This window comes from Rhinoraja longicauda, chromosome 5, assembly GCF_053455715.1.
Source record: "Rhinoraja longicauda isolate Sanriku21f chromosome 5, sRhiLon1.1, whole genome shotgun sequence".
Classification (NCBI taxonomy): Eukaryota; Metazoa; Chordata; class Chondrichthyes; order Rajiformes; family Arhynchobatidae; genus Rhinoraja; species Rhinoraja longicauda.
Window position 1 is genome coordinate 44,012,950 of NC_135957.1, and position 25,207 is coordinate 44,038,156.

Sequence of the window (25,207 nt, forward strand, 5' to 3'; positions counted from 1 at the left end):
CTGAGAGCAAGATTTACATAAGATTTAATATACACCCCCGAGCAAATGAACTCAACTGTTCTCAATTCTGTAGGTACATATACAATGGTATACTGACAAAAAAAAACATACGACTTCTTTCTTTTCAATCTTTTAGAAATGAGGTGGTGTTTGAGATTGCTGCAGATTGCTCCAAAGGGTTACAAAATAAAAATCCACATAAGTAATGGAAATTAGCTATGCAAACTTACCACTCAGCAATCACTCTATCACACTGTCAACGTTAGTCGTCGCGATGTTGTAACAACTAACTTTTGAACACATCAGATCTTACGTTTGTTCTGCTGAGAAAAATCTGCAGCCTCATCAACGATAATTCTTCCCAAATATTGATTTTATTAATTAATATTATAAATTCTGGTATTAATTAAACTTATTGGATAAAAGTTAGGGACAGAGTATATGACTTCAACAGTAAGACTGAATTATGCCTGTGCCCCATCCTCTACCTCACCAATGCAGGTCAATACTTGGAACTGGACATTCAGTGCTTAGCCATTAGTTTATTCAAAATGATGTTTCTCTTTGTTTGCACAACTTCATTTCCTCACGTTACATTTTTGAACATCACGCAACAGTTGTTTCAACAGTTGTTGATGCAAGCACATTTGTGTCTCATCACCGTGAAAGTGCCAATCACAGTGAAAGTGTCAATTCACCACCAAGTTAACTCATTTTATTTGTCTGCGGATCAGATGACCACGTAAAATTGTAAAGATTTTGTTTAATCATTTCTATTTCTCCAATGGGATCGCAACCTCCATGATTACTCATCTATCTACCCAGAACATGCCTACGACTATACTTAGCAACTGGATCTGAGACTGCAGCAGAAAAACAGCATTGTTTAGAAATATTAATAGGAAATCAGGAACATTAAGGACCAGAATAAACTAAAACATTTCACAAATCTCTCGTGCTCATGTTATGTCCCATCTGATAGATGTCGCTGGTTTGATGGATATGAAAACTGTTTCTATTATGAAATATTAGCTGCAAAGCCCACAGGCTCTTGTACACTGATAATGTTCGAGGTTGAGGTGGGCAGAGTCCTGGACTACGGGGAATGAAAGGTTCAGGGAAACAGGTAGGGAAGCATGGTCAAAACTAGGAACATCAGCTGTTAGGGCAGAACAGGCTCAAGGGGACATACAGCCACCTCCTGCTCCCATTTCTTAAGTTCATCTCATAAGTAAACGATGACAACAGTCTCCAGTCAAACTTTGACATGTCCAATTTTCAACTTGAACAAAATAGATTCTTGTCAACATGAAAATGATATGTAAATTCAATATTTAAACCTTATAGATTACAAATGAAATAAAATAAAAGCAAAATGACACCATGGAGTTGGTTGGCGGAGGGGGGGGGGGGGGGGGCAGCAGCAACACTGTGGTGAAGCTGTACAGATGCTGCCTCACAGTGCCTGAGACCAGTGTTCTTGCATGTTCTTCCTATAACAACACGAGTTGCCCCCACATGCTCCAGTTTCCTCCCACATCCCAAAGAGATGTAGGTTTGTAGGTTAGTTGTCTTCTGTAAATTGCCCAGTGGGTAGGGAATGAATGAGAAAGTGGGATAACATACAATTTGTATGAATGGGAGATTGTTGGTTGATGTGGACTTGTGGCACCACCGGGCCTGTTACATGCTGGATATTTCAGTCAATCAACCCTGAAGCATTATCAAGACACTTTCTATTGATGACACCACTGATGATGCTGCACAACCTGGTCCGACATATTATGTAAATAGAACTAAATGGTTTGGGAAACAGGGCTACAATACTGAATGGGATTGTGGGGGAGGAGGCCGAGGACAGGGAATGCAGGGCATGTATACTCATTCACATCCATGGCCATCCATTAATCTACTATTTAGAAATGGTAATTTCCGACCTAGGCAAAAGATATCCAATGCAGCATTACTGAAACCAGCTAAAAAAAATCTGAAACGTGAAAAGTTCCTTTTTCATCTTGTTTTTAAAACCCGGATATAATAATGTTTTTCTAAGTACATCTCTGCATCTCGAACCAGTCATCCATTTGCATGAATTGATATAATAGCCAAAGTATAGGATTACTTCATTTGTTGAAACACCAACAACTTCTCTCTGTGTTCTGAAGCACACTTTGTGCCCATGTTGTTTCTGTAAACTTCCCCGGTTTGGGACGAATAAAGGAATATACATGACATTTCGATGTCCGGTAACCACATTCAACAGTCACATGAAGTTTGCAGATGACACAACAGTGGTGGGCCTTATCCGGGACGACAATGAACTGGCTTACAGGAAGGAGATGAAACACCTGGTGGACTGGTGCAACACGAGTAATCTGGTCCTGAATGTCGCAAAAACAAAGGAGATCATCGTTGACTTCAGGAGAAAACGGCGCAGGCACACATCACTCCACATCAGTGACACTGCGGTGGAGGTAGTCAGTAGCACTAAGTTCCTGGCGGTGCAGATCACAGACAGCCTGACCTGGTCCCTAAACACTGCATCTCTAGTCAAGAGAGCCCAGCAGCGTTTGCACTTTCTGTGCCGGATGAGAAGAGCACACCTCCCCCATCCCATCCTCACCACTTTCTACAGGGGCACCATAGAGAGCATACTGACCAACTGCATCTCTGTCTGGTCTGGGGAATGCAAAGCCTCAGACTGGAAGTCCGTGCAGAGAGTGATGAGGACAGCTGAGAAAATCATCGGGACTTCACTTTCTTCCATCCAGGACATTGCACACAAACGCTGCCTGTCCAAGGCCAAAAATATCATTAAAGACCCCACCCATCTCCATCATGGACTGTTCACCCTGCTGCCCTCTGGTCAAAGGTACTGCAGCATACGGAGTAGAACAGCCAGGTTCTGCAATAGCTTCTTCCCCCGAGCCATCAGACTCTTGAAATCACAATGATCCGCCACCATTATTTTATGTGCGAGTTACTTATTTATTTATTTTTCTTTAATCAATTTTTATTATTTGGTGTTACACTGAAGCCAGTTGCAATGGAATTACGTTCAAATATGCACTCGACTGTATAGTCTTGAATGACAATAAAGTTATATTCATTCATTCATTCATTCATTCATTCAAAGAATCTTTGGTCCCCCACAGCTGTGTGAGAGCTCATCAACTAGAACCTGCAGGAAGTCACTTTCTTAAAGTAACAGATTTTATTTCTGATTTAGTATTGGCTGATTTCAAATCTCTCAATTTGTTTTAAGAAATGTTCACAAAGCCAACTTCTTACGATACTGCATTTAGTGTTTCATAATGAGCAGGGTATTAGATTAAAGCAAAAAGCATTTTAAGTGCCTCCCAATCCCCTTTAATTGTAAGATTCTGCCTCGTGTTCTTCAAGTAAAATCTCACTCTCTTCCATTCCAGTATTTCTCAAGTGATAACCAAAATTTCAGGCAACCATAAACTCATTTAGAAAAGTGAATGAAAATCAAACAACTGCAGTTGCTGGAAGTCTGATGCAAATTCAGAAAATGCCTGTAACACTCAGCAGATGTTCGCTATGCTTTTCTTTGCAGATATTTTACTTGGGCAGCTGAGTGTTTCCTACATTTTCCATTTATGTAACCCATTTAGAACTGATGGCCTGGTTATTTTCTCCCTGCTTTGAAAGGTATCTATGAAGTATTGACAATGCAGTCAATGATCTTTACTCATTTTATTGCTGCTCAGAGCTTCCACCCTATAAAGCATCAGAGACCTTTCTAAAATTAACTATGGTCGTCATTCAGAATAGAGCCGACCTCCCCAAACCACATTTCCTTCCCCCATCCATGTGCGAATAGAATCATGGAGTAATTGAGCTAGGCAGCATGAAAACAGGCCATTTGGCCCACATTGACCAAGTTGGCACACTGGCTCGTCTTATTTGCCAGCATTTGTTCCATAGTCCTTTAAACCCTTCATATCGATATATCTGTCCAAATGTTTTATAAAAGTCATAATTATATTCACTTCTATAGCTTCCTTTGGCAGCTCACTCCAGATAGATTACCCTTGGAGTGAATAAGTTGCTCCTGAGGTCCTTCTTAAATCTCTCTCCTCTCACCTCAAGTCTGTGCCCTCTAATTTTAGAATCCTCTACACTCTGATAAAAACTGGGCATTCACTTTATCCATGCTCCTTGTGATCTTATTCATCTCAACAAGGTCACCTCAGCCTCCACTGCTACAAAGAAAAATGACCCAGCATGTCCAAACTCTTCTCATACCCAGGCAACACCTTGGTGACTACTTTGATGCCAACGTAATTGGGAAAATAAGCACTTGAACTCCTTTGTTATAATAATAATAATAATAATAATAATAAGCATTTATTTTATATAGCGCCTTACCAGAAGTTAGGGCCATGAAAGCCAATGCAGGACACATGCTGACATCAGCACCACTGCCGACCACACTCTTGGTTCATAAATATAACATTCTTCAAAGACATTAACTGCTGATGCAATTCAATGGGTCAGGCGACATCTCTGGTGAACATGGATAGATAATGTTTTGAGTCAGGATCCTTCTCCAGACTCCAGAAGTATCTGAAGAAGGGTCTCAACCCGAAACATCACCGATCCATGTATTCCAGAGATGCTGCGTTACTCCAGCACTTTGCGTCTTTTTTGTAAACCAGCATCTACAGTTCCTTGTTTCTACAAGAATGTTCTTATCTGTTTTTGCTACATTATATCATAAATTTCTAAGAGGAATTCCCAACAGTTCAAATATTAAAATTCGAAGTATAAATTAAGTTTTGGATATAATAAGTCACTCTATTCATAGATATCTTTGCTGAATAATTTTACAGATAAAGGCAAAGAAATGCAGACTCCCTCTGGCTTTAGTGGCAAAGTGCTTCTCTGAAAGAAAAGCACTCAAAAGACTTCATCGCATAAAATTTTTAGCAATTTTGATTTCCATCGCTAAATTGTAAGCATACATAATTTACAATGTTATGCACAGAATTCTCTTACTTAAATTGAAAAGCCATAATATTATTTAGTGCGCTTTTTCACAAAAGTTGCAGGGCTTGAATGAAACCCCAATGTTTTTATTTAGCCTGTTTTTCTCCCACTGAGTGAAAAGAGTGATCATTGAACATTTTGGGATAACTAGAGATTGTAAAAATATGATTGAAACACAATTTTTTCTGAAACAGAAGTTTAAATTGATCAAAGGATTTTAGAAGAATGGGAGGAGATCTTATCGAAACGTATAAGATTATTAAGGGGTTGGACACGTTAGAGGCAGGAAACATGTTCCCAATGTTGGGGGAGTCCAGAACAAGGGGCCACAGTTTAAGAATAAGGGGTAGACCATTTAGAACTGAGAGTTGTGAATCTGTGGAATTCTCTGCCTCAGAAGGCAGTGGAGGCCAATTCTCTGAATGCATTCAAGAGATAGCTAGATAGAGCTTTTAAGGATAGCGGAGTCAGGGGGTATGGGGAGAAGGCAGGAACGGGATACTGATTGAGAATGATCAGCCATGATCACATTGAATGGCGGTGCTGGCTCGAAGGGCCGAATGGCCTCCTCCTGCACCTATTGTCTATAAAGCCCGAGATGCTCGATAGAGTTTTGCATCCACAATTGAAAAATCTTTCCAATCAAACACGGAAATTCATGCTTACATTCAAAATTTGACTTGTACTGAAAGAAAACTGTGGGCTGAAAGTCCATCAGAACGCATTTTCAAGTGCAGACTCACTCTGCCTCCACGAAAGACAAGGGGTTCTGATAAAAATCAATACTTGGTGAGGCAGCTGGACACATTGGCGGAGCTATCCCACTTTAACAGTGAAGGTCATCAGTGCAGCGCCTGACCTGGCAGTGGTTGTGAGAGCACATGGTATTGGGTTCTACTTAGTAAATCTTTTCTTACATAATCATATCTATTCTTTCATGTTTTTGAATGAAGACATTGAAGTCTTTTCAAACACACATTGGGCAATACGCAAAAAATTGACTTTGTCGGTGCTGAGGTTTGGTGCTACACCCTCTGGTATAACAGCCACAATAGCACTGTGTTGCAACAACACAAAGTTGCTCAACAATATTTTGGCAGCCAACCCCAGAGAGCAGAATCCACACTCCTATTGCGAACTCTGCATCTGGTAGAAGAGGCTACAAACTATGAAAGTAGCTACTTACTGAAGGAGAATTGAGGAAGATCTCTGGAAAGAAAATGGGTCCTTTCCAAACATCTGTGTCCCCTTAAACTCTGTCTCTTTCATAAGAGGTTGAAACCAGGACAAATGGTCCGAAAACAGCAAGTGGCAGCGAGTGTTTTCTGACATTCGAGTTCCCAACTTCGCAGGCCACCGCACCACAGCTGCACAACTGCTGCATGGATCACCTTCCTTGAGGCAGGAGGATTCTCCACTCAACGACGCACCAGCATAATTTCCAGGCTCATAACTGACCTCAACTTGCCATGTTTCCAGTACTATTCAGACGACAGGAATTATGTATGGGCTAGATACAAGAAACTGCAAGTGCTGGTTTATAAATGATACATGGGCTTTTTTTTAATGTATGGGCTCCTTGGCCTCTCCACTCTGAATTTCAGCACTCCACCAAACTCAGGACATCATGACTTTCAAAAATTCCCTTTGCTTTTATTCCCCCACAAACTAAATGTTTATGGACCAGAAAATTCATTCACATGAATCTTAAACAAAACTCCCAAAAATTTGGAATATTTTTTTTTCTATACATTTCTAGGTGTCTTAACACTCACAATGGAATGTGTCCCCTCATTTGACTGAAGGATTTTCATTCACCTGAGCAATTTTCCAGCATAAGATTCACCCAGGTAGAAATGCAATAGAGAATATTCATATGGTGAAATTTTCTAACTCACAGATATAAAAATAAGAGTTCTTGTTTACCCATAAAATCAAAACTGTGGTATTTAAACAGTCGAACATTCCAACTACATTATTTGTCCTCACTGAGATATGTGGCCTTTTCGGATGTCAAATACAACCTGCTCTACCAGAACCATCAAGCCCACGCTCTGTCACAGGGCCTCAGCATCATTCCTGGTCACTGACCACTAACACATCTCAGAGTTCGCGGCTCACGACTGCATTTGAGAGCTCACCCAAACTCCATGCAGAGAAGTCTTCATCTGATTTTCCTTCAGACATAGATAGGACAGGTTTGGAGGGATCTGGACCAATTGCTAGCAGGTGGGACTAGTGCAGCTGGGACATGTTGGCCGGTGTGAGCAAGTTGGCTAGAAGGGCCTGTTTCCACGCTGTGCTTGAGGGAAAAACAATGCAGGCATGGGCACTGTTGTGCACCACCCTGTCCTGATCTCTCTGAGCACCTGGGACCTTTCTCCGATTCCCATCATTGCACTATCTATTCATGCCATGGCGATGCTCCCCTGTCGCTGGAAAAGTGTTGAGTGATTGAGCCATGTCCTTTCTGATCTACTGCAAAGATCATTCTTGTTGCACCTCATGTTGAGTACTGCAAGGATTTGCAACTTGTCAATAGAGATTCCACAGTGACCTTGGATATATGGGTGTCAGTGCACCGTTACACATGGAAACATGACAATGATGGCTTTGAACATCGTACGTGAAGTTTCAACTCTTCAAGTGGCTTTTACAAACAGTGGTATGATGACTCACAACTCTGCTTTGACACAAAGCACCATGGAACAATTTCTCGGCTGAATTGTTTCTGCTTGATTTCAACTTTTAAATTGTAAACCTAAAACACATCAATGCAGCACATCAATCTTTTCAGCCTTACCTACCTAACTTTAGGAAAGTCAAAATAATAATTGAGGAAAAAATAAACTACCGGAGGATGCGAAGGAGAATTTGACATTTCTGGATGAGACCTTTCATCAGCTTTTCACCCGAAACTTCTACTTTGTGTCAGAGGCCAATTAACTAATTCAACATCAACTGTGCCCTAAACATGTGAATGTATTTAATCAGTATTGATTTGCACAGATTGCTTACAGCAAACACTTGATGAAATTATTCATTGACATTGGCTGAACAGCTGCCTGGATAGTTTGATATTCTGTTCATGAAACAAAAGAAAAACAAATTTCACAGATTTGGTTGAAGTACACAAAGTTGAAGCAATTCCCTTACTGCTTACTGGATATGAAAATTATTCCACAATACTTCTGATCGATGATCTACAGAGTATGTGATGTGGTGCCATCTTTTCCCCCCAAGAATAGCGTGCACTGCAAACAAACTACACCTAATGCCATCAGTAATATCACAAAGATAGTTATTGTAATCACTTGTTTAGCTTGGCCCTGTCTCATGGGCGGGTAGATAATTCACATAGTATACGTTGGTTCACTGCTCAACCATTTCGTAGCTTTATCACAAAATACAGATAATAGAGAGCACAGTTGTATGAAATACCTTTAACCATTGGAGCTGAACTCATGCATAATACCCCTGAGCTCAAGTAACACATTTTTTAAATTTTCCACTTGTACATCAACATGTTTTTTTCAGACAAAATGGATCAATGGGGATATTTGAACTATTGTGATTTCAGAGAGAATGTATTGCATATATTTGATCACTGAATTCTTCTCTTCAACACCATAACTCACAATTAAGAGTATTTTTTGAATTTATTTTGTAGCACAGAACTTTTAAGACGAGTACCAATGCAGAAACAACATGTGGCTGGATTGAGGATAATTTTATTAATTAATTGATTGTCAGTTGTGACTCAATACAAGTGTCCATTCTTATACTGACAGAGGGGAGGATTGATATCCCACTCCAGAGACTTGAGCACAGAATTTGGCTTGCACTTCCCTGTAGTTCGTATGGCAAACCCAACTGCTGATGGTTCCTCAAAGATGAGACAAAAAATATTTTTCCTCAATTGTCAATTATTTCAATTTTGCCAGCACCTCTTTCAAGTAGACATCGAGCACGAAGGAATTTTTTTGAAGAGCAAAGGATAAATGTCAGAGTCACACAGCATGGAAACAGGCCCCTCACTAAGTGTGTTCATGCCGACCATTTATATAAATCCCATTTCTCAGCTCTTGGTCGGTTGGCTTTGTTACTTGGCAATTGAAGTGCTCATGTCGTGTGAGCACCAGCCTCCATCATTCCCTTGAGCAGAAGATTCTACATTCCAATCACACTGAGTGAAAAAGTACTTCTCAGATCTTCTCTGAACCTCTTATCACTTACCCTAAACATACACCCTTTAGTATTAGACGCCACTGCGATGAAGAATGTCCTGACTGATATTTATCCTCAAGACCAATATATCTTGATTGATCATTCACTTTGATGCCCGTATATCTGAATTTTTTTGCCATATTTCCCTTCTTGGTTCCCATCTAAGCAATATATATATATTTTAATTCAGACTTGCTTTCACACCTTTCATGGAACTTCCTCCCGCCAGTAACTCACAGTTATTTGTGGTTAACCTATTTTGGCCACCAAGACATGCCTGAGCCAGCGCTCTGAACTCTGAAATTGCTTCATAATTTCCTCTGTCAAGATAGCCATTAAAATGCAACTACTCTTCCAACAATATCACATCACATGCAGCTCAATATCATTTTCGACAAAGCACTGTGGGATCTTCAGCTACTTTCAAGGTATAATCCAATTGCAAACTGCCGTTGCTTCAACAGTCATTTCAAAAACGCTTTAGGGCAAAATATTGTCTAAATTTGAATCTCTCTTTTTGATTGCAGACTTCAGGTATCAATTTGCATACTATTAAATATACACCTCAAAGTAATGAATATAGACTCAAAGCATTGAGCCCATGTTGGGTATATTAATAGAGGGCTACATATCCAATTATTTTTTTGTCACAGATAGTTCTGTCAGGCATAGAAACCAGGAAATACAAAAAGGTTCACTTTATGGCAAATTATAAACACACCCAATTTTGTGTGGCAGGAGAATGCTGTTGCAAAAAAATATATTTCCACATCTGTCAAACATTTCAATTTTCCCAGCATTTCTTTGGAGAACACGGTTTGAATGAAATTCATGTATTTGTATATGCCCATTTTGTCATCATAATACAAAGATTTTTCAATTATTAATTAATTTTTGTCAATTACAAATTTAATTTATTTACTCAACAAATTAGTACAGCCAAAAATACTAACAAATCTGGCACACAGGGCCAAATCTGGCACACAGTGTTCCTCTGGCAAAAAACTGGTAAATAGACAATCTGTGCAAGTGATGAATGAACATGCCAGTGACACGGATGGTCATTCATCAAGCAGATTGTTATTCTTGAAACAAATCTTTTATTCATAATTTCCACCGAAAAGTGAGCAAATCCAAGAAAAGAGGAAATTTACTTTTTAATCAAGATTATTCATCTTGACAATAAGTTACGGTCCAATGACACCAATCAGCATGGTAAAGCAATCTAATCTTTGGGTGCGCCAGAAAAGAACACGGTGTTCCCCGTCACAGGGAACAAGCATTTATCAGTTTAAGCTATTTTTCCACCTTTAACATATTATTGAGTCTTCAAGTGATATTATCAACCACAGAAAAATTAACTTACACATGTACTAAATACTATTGTGCTGAATTCAAACTTGAAATTGCAAGCCTGCGAAGTTGCTAATGAAAACAACTGTAAGCATTCATCTGTACTTATGTCCTAGTACACAGACAACAGAAAATGCAGAATTACCTGTGTGCTTGTAGAATTTAGCAATGGGTAAGACTAGAAGCAATACATTCTTTTTTGCTTGCTAACTTTCCCAATGAACAATGTGGAAGGATTGGCGTGGCATTAAATTCCATAGGAAGGGACAAGATTGGACTTGATATTTACAGTTTATCAATGTTGTCTACACTTCACTATTTATTTCTAACACTCACATGTTCCCTTAATTGACTTTCCCTTAGGAAGTGAATGGAGGATTCTGACATTCCAATGGTCACTTGGCCTTTAAGCACCAAAATGTGAAAACCATCATTCCCTATGGTTGTGTCGGAAGGAACTGCAGATACTGGTTTAAACTGAAGATAGACACAAAATGATGGAGTAACTCAGCGGGTCAGGCAACATCTCTGGAGACAAGGAATGGGTGACATTTCTGGTCGAGACCCTTCTTCAGAATTCCCCCTGGTTGGCTCGATGCGCTTTGTTCAATAGCAATGGAGCACAACATGCCTTTATCTTAGAATGAAGAGACAGGCGCATGGTGTGAAAATCTTTGCTTGGATAAAATGGAATCCAAATTACTGAACCTCAGTCCTCAGTTCTAATTAAACAAATCTGACCAGGGCCAAGACAAGGAACAAAAAAAGTGCGGAGGTCACACAATGAGGTTTTCAACCCTTAACTGCCTTTGATATTCCACCTACTTTTTTTCCTTTCCCTTTTCTCGTTGCTCTCTGTGCTCTGCGAGTCTGATTGACCATCACTGCTGTCATCCCACATTTCGGAAAGATCCTTCATTTCATCTGGGACATCCTTCTGAGGGGCCAAAAGGAAGAAGTAATATTACTGTAGTCTGAATATCTGGCTTTACAATGTGTGCATTGTGAGTGATCCAGCCCACTGCCCACAATCGCCTCCCACATTTTCTTCTGTGGCTGCACTGACTTTTTTTGCAGAACTGTGAATAAAACTATTATCTGAGCCTCACTGCCGACCAAAGGCAGAGCAGTCCACAAGCAGTGACAGGGCCATGGCTGGCTGCCCCTGATAACTTTATCCCCAGGATGCCCTGACAGCCATTGGGAACTGGCTGCTGTCAATGGCCGTTGTACAGTCTCTAAATGGACATTTAGGACATTAAAAGAGACCAAAACAATATGTTTTTTTTTTTTAAATTACATGAATTAAGCAAATAATATTCCTCAAACACAAAGAAGAAAAACAGAAATTGCTGGAAGTACTCAGCAGATCATGCAGCATCTGTGTGAAGAAAAACAGTTTCTTCCTTTGCAGATGATGTCTGATGTGCTAAGTATTTCTCGAATTTCCTGTTCTATTTCAGATTTCTAGCATCATCCTTTTTTTGCTTTGGGATCACTTTGATACATGTTTCAGTGCAAGAAATTAATTTACGAAAGATTAATCTTAAATAAATAAAATAAAAACATACCACATACCTGCACTTACCTTCTGTATCACAGTCAGTAACCCTCTTCAAATGAACAGGTCACAGAATGTATGCCAGGCATCCCTGGTATAACATTGAGGGAGGTGGTTGCAAAATGGCAGCCAGCCCCTCGGCTTGGAGGGTCAACTCCAGATGCAAGCATGGAGTTTAGCAGCGGAGAAGGAGGTCAGATGCATGGCATACACATGCATCGGCATTGGACCTCCAGCTTGTCCCTGCCTCTTTGGTGCAATATGCAGCAAGTCATCAAGGCAGAAATGAGCCGGCAGATTACTGTGTCACCAGCTAAAAGCACGTTCAAGCCGAACATTACAGCAGACTGCTGTTTAAAATCTTCTTCATGAAGCGATTACAATCAGTAAGTCACAGCCAGCAAAATCCCTTGGGACTTCTGATCTGGTGTAGCCAGTTTGACAGAAATCCTCTTTTATCTCCCAATCTGTAAATGGAGTTTCTGACCAATCAACAGAGCAGCAACAGAACTCACAAATGTTGTCTATTGCTAATTGTGGTGTTGAATTAAATATTTGCCAATCTGAAAAGGTCCATTAATTGCTGTACCCCAACTTCTAATTATCTCACCCACTTCCAAGTCTTTAAAAGACTACAGAAAATAAAAGTGACTGACTTTTCATACTTTTGAATTCCTGCAGATCTTAGCCAAATGTTACACTTTCAGAGACCATAAACCTACACATCAACTTCGATATGAATAAATGGATTAATTTGTTGTCAGCTGCTTTTCATTTTGAATACACATAAGTATATATTTCTAACCGTACTTGTTTTCAGTTGGTCAAGAATAATTGAGCAAGGCTGTCAAATTAATTGCATCATGGTAAAATTTGAAATTAAATAAAAAAGTTATGAGAATCTAAACAGATAAAAATGTACTTGTGGTTGATCAATTTCCTCGTCACATCTAATAGATTGAATGCAATCTAATACATATTTCATCATGCATCGACTGAATAATTCTGCTGCCACAGTTCCACCTATCAAATGTGCATGGTGTCACGTGACATGTCGGATGTAGTTCAGTTAAGTGGGAACAAACAGTCCCTTGCTCAATCTTGTGCCATGCAAAAACTGTAATAGTCATCTAGCCACCGAGGTTTGCAGATGTCACAGCCTTCATTCTTCCTTGTCAGAATGACCCAGGTTCAACAGTGCTTTCCAACAGCACAGAGAAGAAAGCAGAATATAAGCACAAAACGTCATCCTCAAACATGCAGTTTGGTAATTGTGCAAATTTTTAATGCCACTTTAAAGAAACTGATTGTTTTAGTATTAGCAGTGTCGCTAATATTCATCGAAACAGTCATTTTAAATTGTTCAGGTTTTTAGATGTTTGAATACCCCTCATCAATCAAACATCAAGCACTTTAAGCAATAACAGGTTTTTTCCATTCCTGAATCATCTGCAACTTAGCTGCCTTGGGACAGACAAAATATAAATCAAGTCTGCAAATCATACTGCAGTTTTAGCTGAATAGTCTGTTACACTTGACAAAGTTGGAATTAGCCAAAATAATAAAAAATGGGAATCTTAAAACAATACTGTTGGTTAGTATTCATGTCATTAACTCAGACAATCAAGATCATATTTAAGCATTTACAGCCATGAAATTTTTTGTTTCATGTTGTGAACCCTGTGAGAGATGTCTCAACCCAGTTCATGTTCATAAGAAAGAGCAGAATTCGCCAATTTGGCCCATCGGGTCTGCACCACCATTCAATCATGGCTGATCTATCTTTTCCTCTCAACCCTATTCTCCTGCATTATTACCGTAACCTTTGACACAGTCACTAATCTAGAACCTCCGCCTCCAAAATATCCAAAGACTCGGCTTCCATGGCCATCTATGGCAATGAAATCCACAGATATTCCACCCTCTGCCTAAAGAAATTCCTCCTCAGCTCCTTTCTATACATACGTCCCTTTATTCGGAGACTGTACCCTCTGGTCCTACACTCTCCCACTAGTTGAAACATCCTCTCCACATCCACTCTATTTAGACTTTTCATTATTCAGTAAGTTTCAATGAGATCCCCCCCCCCCTCCCCCCATATCATCTTTCCAAGCTACTGGGCTAAAGTGGTCTAAACTAAACTGTTCATGGTAGGTACAAGCCCCAAACATATATTCCAAAACAATTTTTCAGGGACAAAGGGGTTGCAAGAAATGGAAAAATTAGCACTGATGAGAAAGTTGCTTCTTATATTACTCTGTATCAGTCATACTTCATCAGATCTGAGATGCAATGTAAAGGTGCTTGTGGACTGCTCAATGCCAAAGTGCTTCACTACTCTGCATTACTGTGCATTGGCATGTTCAACAGTAAATGCAATATAACACAAGTTAGTAATACCTGGAATTACAGCAGATTAAAAAACAATGTTTTCCCCTCCAAAGAAAAAAAATGATGTTTCAAAGATAGCAGCTCACCTTTAATGTGTAAACTCCCATACGACCAGGTACTTTATAGAAAATACCCTCTTCTCCCCTAGAATTAGTGTGAAGCATAGCATTCAAGCAAGCCAATGGAGAGGTGCCACTAGAAAAAATACAAACATCAATCAGTGCATGACTAAGATACATGGAACGTTCGTTAGCCAAGATTTTAGGATTAAAAATACTTTGAAGTGTATTAACGAAAAGTTCGACAGGGTTATTTAATGCCTTGTTCTTTTGCCAGAATTTGACTATATTTCATGACTATGGTAAGATTTTCTGAATAATCACAGTTGAGTTAGAAATGTACTTTGCCTTCAAGGGTGCAACCTGTGAAATTTCTTCTTCAGAGGTTTGGGGACTGTTTGATGCTCTTTCCCAGTCTTTTCTAATTTCAGCAGAAGGGAAGAATGTAGCAATCCTATGTCAAAATGACTAATATATTAAACACAACATAACTTGCAAAGATTTCAGTAACAAACTGCCATAAATTTTCCACTGAAAAGAGTAATAGTCCTTGGGTTATACACATTGGCTGATATAATTTAATCACACTAACTCCTTTGTAAACTAAATATAGCAAAGACCCAAGTTTTGCATGCAAGACTTGTTAATGAGTTAATCTTCAGCATTCGCAATGCAGCTGTTAACATCTCTGGAAGAATGTTTGGTTGTTATACAATTTAAATGTTTCCTGTTGGAAATACTGGACACCAATACAGGTATCCTGGTAGTGGACCCCAGTATACTGCTGAAACCATCATCCTTGCCTCAGTCACTAGCTGACTCACCTTTTCCTAGTCATCCTCCCACCATTGCTATTGTCTCCAATTTACAATGATTTTTCTTCTCTTGGAACTCTTTTATAGCCTTATCTCTACCACCGCTCAAGTTTAGTTTAGTTTATTTTCATATGTACCAACTTCAGTGAAAGGATGTGTAGGAAAAAAAAAACTGCAGATGCTGGTTTAAATCGAAGGTAGACACAAAATGCTGGAGTAACTCAGCGGGTCAGGCAGCATCTCGGGAGAGACGGAATGGGTGACGTTTCGGGTCGAAACCCTTCTTCAGACTAATGTCAGGGGAGGGGGCGGGACAAAGATAGGATGTAGTGGGAGACAGGAAGACTAGTGGGAGAACTGAGAAGGAGAGGGGAAAGAGAGGGACAGAGGAACTATCTGAAGTTAGAGAAGTCAATGTTCATACCACTGGGGTGTAAACTGCCCAAGCGAAATATGAGATGCTGTTCCTCCAATTTGCGCTGGGCCTCACTATGACAATGGAGGAGGCCCAGGACAGAAAGGTCAGACTGGGAGTGGGAGAGGGAGTTGAAATGCTGAGCCACCGGGAGATCAGGTTGGTTAAGGCAGACTGATCGAAGGTGTTGAGCGAAACGATCGCCGAGCCTGCGCTTGGTCTCGCCGATGTAGAGAAGTTGACACCTGGAACAGCGGATACAATAGATGAGGTTGGAGGAGGTGCAGGTGAACCTCTGCCTCACCTGGAAAGTGTTTGGGTTCTTGGATGTTCAGTGAAAAGCTTTTGATGTGTGCTAACTACTCTCACCACCCAAAGCTTACAAACTTCATACTGGAATTCTTAATTCTTCAGACTTCTCTGACTCCATTCTCACTGCCATTTTAAGCCTTCCTATATAACAATCCTGTGAAACAACATGGGATATATTGTGACGTTGAAAGTGCTGTACAAAGATAGGAAGCAACTATTCAAAAAAAACTCACCTTCTTGATCAAGCTTTGCCAATACTTCCTAATATCTTCAATGGCTTGATATTTGTTTATGACTTGTATCTCTGTGTCATTTTTTTAACATTAAAATTCTCACATACGATTCAGGACAATATTTGAATATTTTCTGGGTGGCGACCAGAATGAGAAGGAGCTTATCGATACAAAAAGTGTTCCGGCAGGAGTCAACTTAGCTAACTCCGCCTCTCCCTTTTGTTTGATTTATTACTGTTGAAGAGTTCAACAAATTTCTTACATTTGCAATGATATGTTTACAGGACGATGAACAATGTTGCTATTTTCACACACTCATGAAAATCCTGTATATTTGCAGAATTTTCTATTTCAGTTCCAATAGCCACCTTTTTTTTTTCTTTGTTTCATTTTTTTGGAGACATTGTGTTTTCCTGATCAGTAAATGTATTGAAGCCTCCATAGTATCTGAGCATATATAACCACACACAAAATGACAGATGATACAAATTTGAAATAAGACAAAAAAACATGGCTGTCCTGATTAAAGATCTTCAGCCAGAAACATTAGCTCTATTTCTCTCTCCACCGATGCGACCTATGCAAAGTATACCACCAAGTTTTGTTTTACGTCTTAAATGCAACTAGTTAGACTACGGGAGGCCGTGAGTTTCTGAATCAACAAGGAGTGAACTTTTGTTCACAGTTAAGTACTACATCCTGTTGGGCGTGTTTGCTTTTGCTTTTCAGCAGTTCCTCGGCTTTGTTGATTTTCATAGGTTGACCTTAAAAATGGAATGAAATTAGTCATGTTGGCACAAGCTGCAGTCAAATTCTTTCCATTCTCTTTTTGTGCAGAGAGGAAGAATCAGCAGATAAATTGCTTGATGCTTTCATATTTTACGCAAAGGGTTACACCCAAAACATTATCTTTTGATGTCAGTTGTTGGCAACCCGGATTTTACCTCCTGCATTCTCTACTTTTATCTGATTTTCCCCTCCACTTTTAAGTCTGCCTCTTTTCAACCATCTTTTCCTTTACGGACAGTCACATCAACTGAATTTCAACATATCATTTCCTACATACTGCTTGCAGGGATGGTGCTTTAATTGATACAGTTATAGATTATTTACATCTATATAGCTTCTTAAAAGGAAACACAAGCCATTCAGCCCAATGAGTACATGCTAATGTATATGCCCCTCTAGTCTTTCCATATCACTTATGACTCTCCTTCGTCTGCTTGTTGAGACACTCGAGTTTGCATGAGTACATTGAGGTATAGGTACAATGAAAAATCATGCTTGCAGCAGTGTCACAGGAACATAGATTCAATCATTAATAAATCATATACGAATTATGCATAAATTACACATTAAACTTTAAGAGAAACAAGAGCGCACAAAAAAAAAGACGAGTGCAAATATATATATATTTTTTAATGTCCATAGTCTTGCAAAAGGTGGGTCACAGCATTCCATTGTCGAAGAAGGGTTAAGATTGTGCAGGTTGGTGCAAGAACCTGATAATTGCAGGAAAGTAGCTGTTGCTGAAGCCGGTGGTGTGGGATAATAGACCTGTATCTCCTGCCAAATGTTACAGTGACAAGAAGGCATGGCCCCGATGCTGGCGATCTTTGATAATACGTACTGCCTTCTTGAGGCAGCACCTCATGTGGATGCTTTTGATGGTGGGGAGGTCTGTGCCTATGATGGACAGCTGTGTCCACCACTCTCTGCAGCCTCCTGTGCTTCTGTGTGCTGGAATAGTCGTACCAGGCCATAATGTAACTAGTCAGGATACTTTCTACAGTATATCCGTAAAAGTTCATTAGAGTATTTGGAGATGTACCAAATTTTAAAAAACTTTTAAATCGATGCACTGTTGAGCTCTCTTCACGATTGCATCTAAGTGCTGGGCCCAGGACAGGTCAATTCCAAAATGATGCATTATCTCTGCATTTTATTGAAAAATATGCAGTACTTGGCGGTTTCATTTACCAGGTAGCCCATTCTGCTGCTTTATTAATGTCTTCTAGCAATATATGTGACAGTCATCGTCATCACTGAGAAATACCCCATTTTCTGCTCTCAATTTTGTGTCATTGCAAATTTAGAAATTGCATTTTTGTAACCACTGACGAAATTGTTATCATAAATAGTAAACAATAGAGGTCTTGCAGCAATGCAAATGGAACCATTTATTCCACCTTTATCCTTGTTATCACAAAGACAGCCGTATTTATGACTTGCCTCAACTCCACAAGTGCTATAACATGGTTCAGTAAACTATACGGCGTTGTTGAACAAATAAAAGTGAGTGCAATAACACCCTTGTCTATTTCTTCTGTTACAACACCAAAAAATTATTATTAAACTATAAGCACTTACATGTTTTTTTAAATTTCTTCTTTCATAGGAATTTAATACATTAATTATTTTCCCATGATTGTCATTAAGTCGACTAATCTGTGGCAGCCTCGATATGTGCTAGCTACCTTTTCAAATTTAAATGTTCAGTTTGTGATCTGCCAGTCCTTTGGCATTTCAAACAAATTAAGTTTGTCTCAGATTCCCTCTACAATCGTTTGAGTAGGTTTATAATTAATTGATCAGGTTCTTTTAAAAAGCATAGGTGAATCGAAAACAAAGTGCTGGAGCAATTCTGTGGAGGGATTGGACAGGTGACATTTCAGGTCAGGACCGTTCTTCAGAATCCTGACCAGAAACTCTGCCTTTCCATTCTCTCCCCAAATGATTCATGTCTTGCTTTTTGTTCAAGATTCCAGCATCTGCAGTCTCATGTCTTTACAAAAGAATGAACCTGGAACAGTTTCATCTTTTTAAGGATGAATAATTCAATATTTATCCTTTTATTTTACATTTTTCGACATGATTTCTAATTCCATCAACTGCTCCCATGTGCATACGTCAAAATAATTGCTGTTGTAATTATTTGTTATTTCTGCTGCACAATGGAAGCTGTATTGTATATTGTCCACCCAACTGCCCTGTTTCCATCCTGACGATGAAATACTTGTCCAAATTTTAGGTTTAAAGCTTTGTGTCTTTGTTCCTTCATATTCTTATTTCCCTTTTCCTTTATTACCTTTTAATTTTTTGCCCAAACTCACCCATCAACTCAACAGCAGACCCCATCTTTCTGCCTCTTGACACATTGCTGCACATAGGATACCTACGTCAGACGCATATTTATTGGCAATAGTTCAGCCATCAACATCATGGACCCAGCCAAACTCATCTCCAAAGTATAATTTCAGGATGCATCATAGCTTGGCCCAAGACCGCAAGAAAAATTGCAGAGAGCTGTGGACACAGCCCAGACCATTACACAAAGTAGTCTCTGCTCCCATCCCCACCTCGCCTCTCCCCAACCAAATCAATTCAGCTGCATTTCATGCTGCCTTGGGACAGCAGCCAACATAACAAAGGACAATTTGCATCCTGGTCATTCTCTCTTCTTTCCCCCATCGGGCACAAGATACAAAAGTTCAACCAGGTTCAGTAACAGCTTCTTCCCCGCTGTTATCAGACAAATGAATGGCCCTCTCATAAGCTGAGGCTTCAGTCCAGATACCTCATTGCAGTCCTTACACATATTTCTATCTGCACTCTCTCTGTAACTGTATTACTCCAACATTATATTCTCTCCCTCAAGCACTTTTCTCTTTGCATTACTTGCTGTCCTTGTGTAATGGCTTGATTGTGCACTTGTATAGTATGATTTGACTGGATAGCATGCAAAGTTTTTCACTATATCTCAGTACACTGGACAATAATAAACCAATCCCCATCTTTTCATATTCAGCTTTGCAATTCCTTTAGCTGTTACCTACATAACTCAAGGGCACTTTCCCTGCCATCCATATTTCTCTCAGATATTTCCCATATCTTAAAATTGGTAATAGCTACCAATTGTCCTACCTTTATTCACTTTTCTGTTTGATTTATCGCCCTATTCAATAGATTCACCAGCAAGCTTTTTACATATTGTGCAGGAAAAGACTCCTGCAGAGATCACAAGAACATGTCCTAATCCCTTTAACTTCATGTTCTGTCTCATAAATTGGGCTTAAAATCTTCTGATGGTTGTAATTTTTTGTTTAAGGTTTTCCAAATATGTCAGGCGGATTGCGGACTCGTAATGAGTGCGATTGATCTGGCAATATTTATTATTTCCAACCACATGGCTTCCATTCTGTCTTATTGACAACTGCGTCTCGTTTTCCTAAGCAATACTGTAATTCCACTTCCACCAATAATTCCCTCTCTTTTTGCAAAACACGATTAAATCCAACTGCATTTAATCCCAGTCCTGACTTTTCAGCATGTATATGTTATTGGGGCCAGCATTATTAACTGGCTTCTTCCATTGTATAATTGTCTCCAGTTCCTTATTTAATTATAGGTATTAAATGTCCTTTTAAGTAGCTATTCATTTCAACAGCAGAATCCTCTCATTTATTTACCAGCCAATTCACCCTCTGGCTGTCCTTCTTAATTTGGTCACCACCATGCTCTCCTTTCTTATTTCATTTCCACTTCTGCTGGTATAATTGTAGTGAGCTTGGTGAGAGAAAAGGTTAGAGGGAAATCAGTGTGGTGGACATGTATCTTTGATATTTGATTGATCAAATGGCAGCCTTCCATGTGGCAAGGATAATCATGATGCATCTCTGGCAGACAGATGGTCTTGAAGGGAGAAGCACATCAGAGTCGGGTGAATGGATCAACCCAAGTGTGAAGTGGTCCCAATAATTCAAAGAAATGGTACTGTTTCTATCAATCCTTATCATATGTGTAAAATTGAGTGTGAATGCTTCCACTTTTATTCATCCAATTAAATCATAGGCATTCAAATCAATATGTGTAGGAAAGAACTGCAGATGGTTTAAATCGAAGGTAGACACAAAATGCTGGAGTAACTCAGCGGGACAGGCAGCATTTCTGGAGAGAAGGAATGGGTGACGTTTCGGGTTGAGACCCTTCTTCAGACTGAAGAAGTGACTGAAGACTGAAGTAACTCAGCGGGACCCTTCTTCAGACTGAAGAAGGGTCCCTCTGAGTTACTCCAGCATTTTGTGTCTACCTGCCATTCAAATCAAGATTTATTTTTTTAAAATCATTGTTAGGCTATTACACCAAGCAGACATCTGGTGAACTGGAAAGAAACATGTTATGGACTGCTCAAAGGAAATTTATATTACAAATTCTTAATCAGTCACTGGTGAATATTTCTATTCATTTCGCTCTCCTCTAATAAAGTCAAATTATTGGGCTGAACTTTATTGTGAGATTGCATGGATTTGGGATCTAGCCGAGTGGAAGTGCCAGTATGCATAACTTCTTATCTTTAATGCTTCTGAATCCTGGAACTCGCTCTTCAACAGTCTTTTAGGAACTGCTGAACTCCTGAACAAACTCCTTAACTATCTGATGTCCATTTGATCCCTACTGTGTATGTTATGTCTAATCACCTTACTTCATCTCTCCCAATTAACATTCCCTCTCCTCTTGCACATTTTAAACACCAAAATGCAACTTACCTCAACCGTCCAATTTGACAGCACTTTCCACATTCTCTGCCATTTCTGACTAAGGAATCTTCAGTGAATTCCCAATTCCAATTATGGGAATATGTTTTTAATTCACAATCCTGAATTTTGGACTCCTTCACAAAAGGAATCAGCCTTTCTACATCCACTCATCAAAATGAATTAGGCTGAATTATTTCTCATATCCAATGATCAATTAGAAATAAATGCTGGAATATTATTTGAGGATGGAAAGGATTTGGTTAAACTGCTACTTTGCAACATGGGAATAGTTTTGAAACACATTCTTTATGTTTGCTTGGCTGAGGTATTATTCAGTACCAAAGGAAGTTGCCTATTTTATTCCATCCTCATACTCACCGGCATGAGTGAAAACACATCTGCTATTTTGTTTCCTGGAATAATGTTACAAATCAATACACTAAATAGGGCATACGTTACCCTTTGCAAAATTACTGTTCATATGTGTGAGATGTTAGATCATGTACACACAAAGGCGATGTGAACCATATTCTTAACATCTTCTTTCAAAGTCACAGTTTTCTTTGCTTTTGATATAACTTCATCAGAAAGTTTAAGACTCTCTGATTATCGAGCACGTAGCATATCCTACAATATTTTATTATAAATGATTAAAATAAAATGTTTTTATCAGCATTTGTAAAGTAGAATTTGTTTGTTATTACTGTGGCTGGGTTAGAAAGCTGCACGATGATGTGCTGCCCTTGATTTTCCACATGCTGTCATAATCCTTCCCAATCCCCACCACCGAGGGAAATTAAAATCCACTCATACATCAGCAACACAATGATTAGTTTTCAGGTTACAGAAATGACCAGCAAGACTTTTGCCAATATTAACTTTGGATTAATTTTACTCACACAATCGCAAATTTACATGTTTAAATTCACGAACAGTCTGTAGTGTTTACGCAGAAATCTTCAGCAATCTGACCTCCATACAAACAGTATCCTTCTTGTGTCTAGTTAATCCTTCACCACACTTCCAAATTGAACTTTCTGCCCTTGACATCCAAGGAGTCGAAATGAAAATCATTGAACAATAAAGAACAGTTCCTCCATTCAGTTTCATCCTGATGTCTGTCATTTTAACATTTATTCATTAACAAAGAACTTGCAAATGCCGCCGAACGGAGCAGTCACTGGCTGTGGCTGAAAAGAAAAGATACTGTCTGGGCTGCCACGTGACCATCTAGAGGCTAACCATAAGACACACACCCAGGTCTGATCAACCTGCGGTGGGCTTGCCTCGACTGAGGGTGTCTTGTGATAAAAGACCGAAACACCCAGTGACGTTGAAGTACACAACTGAAGATGTGTCTGAATGGTAGCAACATTACCTAGTGGTCACCCCCAAGAACAACACCAGTCAATTGTAGTGCAAACCTTAGGGATTGTAACATCTAGTCCTACTAATCAATCTGAATCCTTCACCACACTTCCAAATTGAACTCTCTGCCCTTGACATCCAAGGAGTCGAAATGAAAATCATTGAACAATAAAGAACAGTTCCTCCATTCAGTTTCATCCTGATGTCTGCCATTTTAACATTTATTCTTCCTCCCTCTTTGACCGTGGCCTTTTAATCCCAATGAAGTTATATATGAATAGCACATTATATTCTTATATATATGTTATATATGAATAGCACATTAGGCATATTCTGAATTCCATGTTTAGTTCATTAATTTCAAATCATATTCATAGTTCCTACTTTTTCAAAGATTACCTTTTGTTAAAGATACTTCTATTAACACGTATGCCACCGCAATAGCAAAAATGCTTGCTCATGAGAAAAAGCAGCACACCCAAAATCAGGAAAATAGTCAATTTTGTTTCGGTATGTTTATGATCGTTTTTTTGGATCCACATAATCAACATGAGACGTAAAATTGTAAAAAAATTGTAAAATGTAAATGGTGAATTGGGAATAGTTATGATGCAGCATGATTCAAGGTCCTGCATACACATGTCATCAAAATACCCTACATAATCAGGAACGAATGCTGTGCTTCCTATCTCCAGAGCTGGAATATAATGAGGAGAATGTTTGGCGACAACTCTAGTAGGCTTTGGTGTCATCACATCTGGATTTTGGTGTACAGTTTAGGGTCTTGCACCGAGAATAATTGCATTAACTTTGAAATTATTACAGCAATACATGGTCAATAGGGCACCTAGGATTAAAGTAAGATTACAGAAACTAGATTTGTATTCCTTTTTAGTGATTTTGCTGAATTATTTAATCAAATATTTACAAATTTGAAAGAAATAGATAGTTAAATTTTTCCCAAAGGTGAGAAGTCTTATTCAAGTGATCATAACATTACAATCAGAGTCCTGTATTCCAGAGAGATTTTAGTTAACATCTCATTCAAACAGTGCAAGAAGTTTGATTCCCACAAAAAAATTAAACATAATTAAATTCAAGATTAATATCTTCACCTTGCTTCAATCCATGAGAGCAGGGAACAGGAAACACTATAATATAAAAGTAAAACCTGGAAAAAGTCAAGGACAGCATTACAAAGAGAGGGGTTTGCCTCAGGCCCTGTCAGGACAAAAATTGCTGTCTTCCATAAAAAAAGATTGAAGTTCAGAATGTTGAGGAGTAAGGTACAGAATCCAAAGTGGCCAAAGCCTGAAGGGTCAAGTGTCATTGTTAAACATAATGTACTGGATCTTGAGCTGAGACACAAGCCACCAGAGCTCACTGGTGAACAGTTACCTGCCATTAAACAGGTGAGGCCTTGATAATCACTACAATTCTACAACCATTAAAAAAGTAAACAGTTGACAAAAATAGTAAATTAAAATGAAAGCACAATACCAGAAAAACATTATCAATAAAATGGTCTTAAGCCAAAATTACTAAATTTTAAAACGTTTTTTCTTTCCCTTTACATGGAAAGCCTCGCTGCATACACAAAAACCCCAAACCAATGCAGCTTCGTGGATAGATTTCCTGGCATTAGTGTTGGAAAATGAATGGAAGTTTGTGTAGCCCCACTGGACTTCATGCAGTCAGAGATATTAAAAAATAATCTTAAATAATATAAACCATGCCCTACACTGAACATTTCAACCGAAGATTTAGGCTGCTGACAGTTAATGTGAGATTCTATGATTTTTGTGTCTCAATCCTTGTTCTATGTAAAAATATGTAACAGAGCTACACACATTCCAAAGTGGCTGCACTAACCACAGCAGAGATTATGATTTTTCCATCTCATTCACAGCTACCCATCCC

The 25,207-nt window shown here is 39.0% G+C and overlaps 1 protein-coding gene across 7 annotated transcripts in view; it reads right to left on the bottom strand.

The window, feature by feature from the left end:
- The window catches only part of asxl2 (ASXL transcriptional regulator 2), a 151,593-nt gene that overhangs the window by 55,088 nt on the left and 71,298 nt on the right, over window positions 1–25,207 (bottom strand). For 4 of the 7 annotated variants that reach the window (XM_078399392.1, XM_078399388.1, XM_078399393.1 and 1 more), the window contains 2 exons: window positions 14,635–14,743; window positions 11,422–11,533 (listed from right to left, as the gene is read on the bottom strand). The exons of 2 other annotated variants lie outside the window; for them this stretch is intronic. In XM_078399392.1, the coding sequence (XP_078255518.1) occupies window positions 11,422–11,533; window positions 14,635–14,743 (221 nt within the window). The remainder of the gene's footprint in view (window positions 1–11,421; window positions 11,534–14,634; window positions 14,744–25,207) is intronic. One more of the 7 variants, XM_078399391.1, reaches the window with a different exon arrangement.